Raw genomic sequence first — 7,953 nt, forward strand, 5'->3', positions numbered from 1 at the left:
ATTCGTGTATATTTATTAGGGGGATTAAGCATATGCACTTACATACAGTAACACTGATCATTTCCACAGATTTATAGTCTATTTTAATCATGATGATAACGCTTTATAAGAAATTCGTGCTTTATTTATAGGCGGGGCTAAATATGCAAAGTGTACGCTTACTCGATCCCTTTTTCCGTTTACCAATATACCGTGACGAATAGCGATTAAAGGGAGACAACACTGAAAAGGACAGTACGGATGTCCGGTTAGACGGACATTTTTTTCCGTCAAATAATGTGTCTTTTTTCTTATACCATTTCTAAAGACACATAGAACCATTTTATACCTATTACAAATTGGGGTTATGTGGCTAGGCACATAAATCCAGAAAGTCACATAAAGCTGTCCTGTACTAGCATGTAGACACATAAACAGGAATTGTAAGAGCGGACGCCCGGACGGACGGACGCCGGACGAAAAGCGATCACAAAAGCTCACCCTGTCACTTTGTGACAGGTGAGCTAAAAAACAACAAAAAAATAGATAAAGAAATGAATTTTACCTGTACTCATCATATTTCCTTTCATAAGATATAGATATAAGGCCTTCTTCAGCAGAGATGTCATGCATCTTTCTCCATGCAGGCCCTGTAACCAGGTTATCCACAAGTTTTCCCCAGCCTTTAATATATGTATCAGTAACAACTGGTTAGTTGATTAGTAATACTGAAGTTAACCTTGCTTATTCAACAAAATTGAAATTTGTAATATTGTTAAATTCTCTAAACTGTAATACTATGTTATTTGAAAGGGTATTGAAAATCTAACTACTAATAGTAAAGTGAAAAAAATTATAATGAAATCAATTTATCTGGTAAAAGGTAAAGATAGCCTAGGTATAAATCTTTGAAGAATAATCTATGTTCTGCATTGAAGTCTGTTTTAAAATACTTCATGTAAAAACAGACATTTAACTTTTAAATTTTCTTTCAAATCAAACATTTGAAAAGAATACATTGTATAAGTTCATAACAATGTGCTTAAATTTATTTCGAACAAAAACTCATTTTATCATAAAAATATTCAAATGAGCTGTTCCTGTACGAAAATTCTGAGCCAATTCTGTACAGACTCTGTACCAACTCTGGTTGTTATAGAGGCAGATTTTCATTTTTCTGTACAGAGTTGACACCGACACAGAATTGGACACAGAATCGGCCTAAGAAATATGTGATTTTCTGTGCAGAATAAAACAGAATCAAAAATTTTTCTGTACAGAAAAATTTTCACACAGATATTTTGCTCTTAGTTATTTTTAAAAGACAGATTTTCAATACTTAGAAAAAAAATTGAGGCAGAATTTACATAGACACACAGAATTTTAACACTTAGATAAATCTTGAGACAGAATTTACTTTTCTAGCCAGAATTTCACTCTGAGTTAATCTCAGAGTAGTAGATAGATATTCTGTAATATCAGGTGTAACCCCCATGTAACCCCTGTTGGTCAATTCAAATCTCTCAGACTGCCACACGAGGTTTTATTACACAAAGTGTCTTCACATTGGCAAAGATTAAAACATTGGCAAAGATTAATATGTTTTGTTTAGTTTATTTTTCTAATGATAAGTAAACAAGTTAGTTGTTGTGAAGAGCAATCATGTAGAGACTTGAAAATCTCAGATTTAGGGGCCAAAGAGGAATTATGATGGAATTATAATCAAAACCAGAGGTAAGATTTTGCTATGTTTTCTTTGAATTTTTCTTTGAATTATTTGGTTATACCTTCCACTGTAAATAAAAGAAATTATTTATACATCTTTTAATAGTCTATGAATTATCTATATTAGTTAAATTTACTCTGATTTGAGACAGACCACTATGGTCTAATGAGTATAAAATTAATGCACTGAGGTCAAAGCTGGGCCAGTGAAATTATTAGTTCATAAATTGCTTTTTGATCAGTTGATAGCTCAAGATCTATTTTTTTTTTAATTTCTTGCTCTATTATGCAATAAATAGTTTAGCTTTTGGTTTTGCTATTCTATAATTCAATTCATTTAGTTTAAATTAATCAATTCAAAACTCCCGGAAATTGTGTAGAATGTATGACCAGCAACGGTTGCTATGGTCAGTGCTTATCAGCAATTCTATTTTTAGAATATTGGCCACTTGTAAATCTCTCCTATTTTAAGTTATGTTGCAATTTACATGACTGTGTAGATTTGTAACACAAGCTTTCAGGTCAGGGATGATATATGTAACCAGTTTTGCTAGTCAGTGACTTTGATGTTACTGGGTGCAAATAAACTTAGGTTAATAGGGATACAATTGTAACTGTTTTATATACACATTGAAATTTTTTACAAATTTTGCATATCATTTAATAATAGAATGAACATAATTCAAATTCCTTTTTTTTACTCTAGATTATGTCAGGATGTGTGTGTGGTGCAAAGACAGAGACAAGCCAATTCCTGATGACAGCGCCCTCAACAAGGCTATTACTCATTGGATAGACCTCTCAGGAAAGAAATGAATAAAAATTGTTAATTAAAATTAATAAATAAGAAATGTTCAAAAGGAAAATTGATTTTGTTTTTAGCCAAAAAAACGAAAATCTGTACAGAATATTTTCTGTACAGAATTTTTTCTGTGCAGAATTCCCTTTCAGATATTTCCTATGGACAGGGTTAATTCTGTACAGAATATGAAGAAGCCCAGATTTTTTTTCTGCCCAGATTTTTTTTTCTGCCCAGATTTTTTTTTCTGCCCAGATTTTTTTCTGCCCAGAAAATAATCGGCTTAATTTAAATATTTCAGAAAAAATCTGTACAGATTTCGTTCTTTATCCTTATTGCTAAAATCTATTAATAGAATTCTGGTTCAACTTTGTTTCATTTGACCAGATTTTTTTCTGTACAGACTCTGTACAGAGTTTTCTAAATAAAGTCTGTACAGATTCTGTCTGCATTCTGCCCAGACTTTTTCGTACAGGTTACTTTCTTACACTTAATTTCTGCATCAGACATCCTTAAATAAATAAATAATCTGTAAGATGCCATGCATTTATAAGACCATCAAGAAAATAAGGATAGAAAATTGGTACCTGTGAACTTTTCAACATACGGCTGTTCCTTTTCACATTGTAAACTGAGATTGTACATCTCCGTGGCAACTCTCTCACCAAATCTAACTAAATCTGGTTCTATATCTATCAATACCTACAAACAATGTGATGAAACAACGTCAAAATCTAGACAAGTGGAATTCTCTTAAACAAAAGCTTCTGTGGCTTTTGCTAAAATTTTATTTTAGTAGTACTAGGGTAGTATTTAAGTCAAATTTTCAAGGTCCTGTAGTGACTATGTATATTTTATAATGAAAGAGCAGATTTCTTACATGAAGTGTAACAATGCATTCCTATTTATATTTGATACAATGATTTTGATTAGATTCATTTTCCTAAAAAAGCTAAAATTACAATGAATCTTACAAATGTCTATTACGCAATATGCTGGGTCAAATCAGAGACATATACAATGTATGTAGATAACAGAGATAGGCAACTTCCTAGCCAGTTAAGATATCATGTGTGTTTGTTAAACTTAAAAATGTAAAAATTAAAACTCAACCGGATATGAATATCAGTAAATGAAGAATATTCTGAAAGCTTGTACATTTGTCTATGGCTGTAGGTAAAAACATTAACAAAATTATACCTCATTTCTTGAAGGGAACTACTTATTAACTTTTGTTACAAAACTATGCATATGATGAAAAACTTGTTCAGTGGGTATGTTCTGCTAGGTTATTTCAAGTAAAATCCTAGAAAGTGTTACCAATATTTTAACATGCAGCAGTAGATAAAAGATTTAACATTCAAATGGTGTATACTATATAAGGCTCAAATCTACATCCATTCAGTTTTAATTGCTGCAACATGTCTAACTTTTTACTTTTTGATAGGCATGAGTGATATTTCAATGAAGAATATAGGAGCTGCTTATCTCTGTTATCTATATCTCTGTTCTAGCAAAATATTTCTCATTTCAAAAATGTTAAGACATGAGATTTAAGATTTACAAACATACCTTTTGTGGCACATATCTCTTTAAATAGGACTGGAGTAAAGCATCTTCAAGGTACTGGTTTCCAAGTACAGGTGCCTCTTGCACAAAGGTTCCTAGCCTTGCTCTTGCAAATGGGAAATCAAACTCTCTAACAGCCCCTTCAAATGATGAAGCCTGCGTGTGCTGGTCTCTGGAAAAGCCATTATGAATTGTCCTACTATGATGGGCTATAAGTGCCAGTGGATTTGAGGTCTGATGCAGAGTGAATAATTTCCTAACACAAGCTTGTTTGATTCTGCTTACAATCATTTTGCTGTCACTATAATGATCTTGTCATTTACTCATAGTATTCAAAACTTGGCTGAAAGAAAAAAATCAGAGTTAGTTGCTAATTAAATTCTATACACATGTAAGTCTACAATAGACAATAGGTGGCGCGATAGCTCAGTTGGTTAGACCACTGATTATCACTCCTGAGGTCCCGGGTTCGATCCTGGGTTAAAACCTTGGGATTTTTCAAAGACACTTTCAGTGTTTCCCACCTAACTAGAGGTGAACTGGTAAGAAATCCAGGTAATCCTCGCATGTATCAGTGCTATACACTGGGCATGTAAAAGAACCAAGGGGTCTATTCAATAAGAGCTAGGGACTGGTTCCCGGATTCCCTTGTATCTCTTAGCTGTCTCTTAAAAATGTATACAATGTATACCTGCTTAGAGTGATCGTAAACGATTTTAAAGCAGTATGATGTAGAACTGATGTAGAACTAGACAATTATTGGCCTTTTTGGAAAAACATGCATAGTGGACCCTGGAAGATGTTAAAATTATATTAGCATACTTGCTTAGAAGGGACTGCTGCTCCCCATCCACCCAAAACCACTGCTTTTAAGTTTTTAACATATTTCTTTCTAGCAGTACAAAAAAATCAGAATAACACCTACTTACAGAATAAAAGCAAAGTTATGGAAGCGTATTCACCCTTGTTTTAGGGTCCAATATACTAGATTCTATCCAACCTGTTTTAATACTATGAAAAACAACATTCATTACTCAGTTCTGATACAGGTAAACAATAAACAGTACTTCAAGGCTGAACACCAAGTCAAGCCAGAACAACAGCATTTATATTAGAATGGTCCACATTACAAGATTTACTAAGAGTGATATTAAAAAACTAGATACTTAAACATAAAGGAAAGGTATGGTAATTATATTCAAAAAGATAACTGACATTAAAATAAAATGGATATCATTCATTAAAAATAAGTTATCTCTTTATCATTTATATTGTCACAGCTTGAATGCTATGATATCCTCTGTGCTTCTTCAGTGAAAGTCAAGTCAGTTTCACAACTTTCTTTGATAAATCGGATTAAAAAGCAGTGACTCTACCTTTATAAACATCAAAGATTGACAGATTCTTTTGGACAAACGGCTAGTCACCTGTTTGACGTTTATCGGAAAATGCGGATTTGATCCATGTAGAAATTAGAGTGGTTGGACCAATGCTCGGTGCATACCAATGCTCGGCGTAAAAAAAATTTTTTTACAATATCTGAAAATGTCTCGAGTTATCTCCGATTTAGGTCACTGGTGCTTTTATTTACATCTTTCACCATTTTATCCTGGTGTGGTTCACTGCTGGTAAAGTCACGTGACAATGCTAATAGCAGACGAACAACCGTATGTAATCCCCAACATATAAATTATTAAAATCTTTTAACACTAGAGTTCTGGGGCTGTAAAATTAAAACTAAAAGTTGGGTACTTGTAAATGTATGAACCTAATTTGGTTGTTACAATTTATTCAATATGTTTTCTTCATAAGATAAAAAAGAGATTTTATTCGAAAAACAATCCTGCATAATGTAGAATTGTACACCGAGCTATGGTACAATTTCACGCAAACCACTCTTGTTTATCCGGACTATCTATAGCTCCAGCCATGCACGTCATTATGTGATTAGCGAATTTTACACAATGGCTATTTAAAACAATATCATTGGTCTTGAAAATGGACATATAACATTGAGGGTTTGTTGACGTTGATTTGAATTTGCCATATCATATAGTATTTTTACGCCGAGCGTTGGTCCACCCACTCTAGCTTCAAATCCGCGGTTACGTCTAAATATTTGGACTAGCGTAAGATGTAACCTATCAAATGAGATTAGGTGTCAAAAATATGTTTACCTCGTGTGTGGTTTATCTAATCGTGTACTTTATTCAATCATATAATGACAAATTAATCACACGAGATTATTTTAAAAACAAAAATGGGACTCCAGTGCAAATGGCGTTTTAAATAATAAGGGAAGTAACTGCGATGAAGGAAATACCGGGATCCGGGATCGTATTAAATATTCGTCGTCCGGTTAGCTCAATCGGGTCAGATCGATACGCCCTTATAAACCCTTTATCAAAATATTTTAATATTTAAACACGAATGGGACATCTGTTACAACGATAAAACTGGTTTTCAAACAATTTCTACATATATATAGATCTACCACCAAGTCTCAATTTATTGAGCTAATTAAGTCACCTTGATGTGGGGTCTTTCAAACAGAATATTTGAAAGACCCTGGCTAAGTCACACAGCACACTCAAACTGGCAATTTAGTGGCCGCGTTAGATCCCCTTGCAGGTTCGGAGGAAAGTATTACATTTCTTGACGGGACAAGACCAGAATGTAAACTTCCGACATTTTGTATCCATCCATGCATGTATCCATCCTTTCATTTATTCTTCTACCATTTCACTGAGACATACGTCGTTATGGCACATGCAGATTCGCAAAGCATTTAAAAATGAAATAAGATAAATAAATACAGAAAAGAAAAAAAAATGAAATAAAGTAACAACACCAGAGACTGGTCTCATTTAACAGTAAGCCTAGATATGGTTGCACTGGATAGATGGAATTTTAAGGGCACCACTCGAGTTGACTGGATGGTTTTCGATTCAATATCATGAAACCCTATATGGAATTAATTAAGGAATCAAACTTACAAAAACAGTCTGAAGTTGTTGTAAATAACCTACAACTTAACAGTAGGGTTTTAAACATATTAAATCAAATATGACATATGAAAAAAATAGATAAAAAAATAAATAGAATAAACACGCACAATGAAAGCTGATTCAAATAGGACTGGTAAGAGAAACGAGACGGTTGACATTTCCATGACTCTAAAATTGATCGCTGAGAATCTTGTGCACAGAGACGAATATGAATATTGATCCAGCCTTCACAGTATATAGCTGTGATAAATAACGCTTTTATTTAAGGTACGTGTTGTAAAATATAAGTAGATAAACATAAGTCCCTAGATTTGATCGATCGCTTAAAAAAGGCCCATTATGTCTCAGAAATGCTTTTATTTTTATTTCTCAAAAGCTTTTTAAGTTTGGTGTACATTCATATCCAAATAATCCTCACTCGTTGGCCAATTATCTGAACCATCTTTTTCATTTGTTGCATTTTTGTCAATAAGTACATTTACAGTGAATTAGTATTATATATGGAAGAAAAAATAACACTTTGTTTACATTTTGCTACCTTTGGTGACAAAGTATTCCACAATTATCACTACCTTCTTCAGATAGCGAGCATTTATATCTTTTTCTAAAACCATTATTTAAACATTATAAAATTCATATTTTCCCTTTCTAAAGAAGTAAAAATTTACTTGTTTCTGAGGCATAATGTACTACGTACATGCCTTAATTGGTTACCTGGTTAAATAATCAAACTACTGCGAAAAAGACTATCAGAATTGTTTTTTTTTTATTCTCATTGGACTAAACTGAGCGTTGTTTAAAGCGTTTATATGTTCCTATAACTATTCGTCTATACCATGGTCACGATTCATTGGTTGCAGATAGATATTTTTA

The 7,953-nt window shown here is 32.9% G+C and overlaps 1 protein-coding gene across 1 annotated transcript; it reads right to left on the bottom strand.

Moving 5' to 3' along the window:
* Positions 1–540: 540 nt before the first annotated feature.
* LOC132752422 (acyl-CoA dehydrogenase family member 11-like) lies at positions 541–6,401 on the bottom strand. Its single transcript, XM_060742744.1, has 4 exons — positions 6,250–6,401; positions 4,076–4,415; positions 3,091–3,205; positions 541–662 (listed from the first exon to the last, which is right to left on the bottom strand). Exons 2-4 carry the CDS (start codon positions 4,361–4,363, stop codon positions 541–543), a joined length of 525 nt encoding a protein of 174 aa, XP_060598727.1. The 5' UTR covers positions 4,364–4,415; positions 6,250–6,401.
* Positions 6,402–7,953: the final 1,552 nt, after the last annotated feature.

The sequence above is a fragment of the Ruditapes philippinarum genome, unplaced genomic scaffold (genome assembly GCF_026571515.1).
Source record: "Ruditapes philippinarum isolate M1 unplaced genomic scaffold, ASM2657151v2 ctg2022_1_1_1_1, whole genome shotgun sequence".
Classification (NCBI taxonomy): Eukaryota; Metazoa; Mollusca; class Bivalvia; order Venerida; family Veneridae; genus Ruditapes; species Ruditapes philippinarum.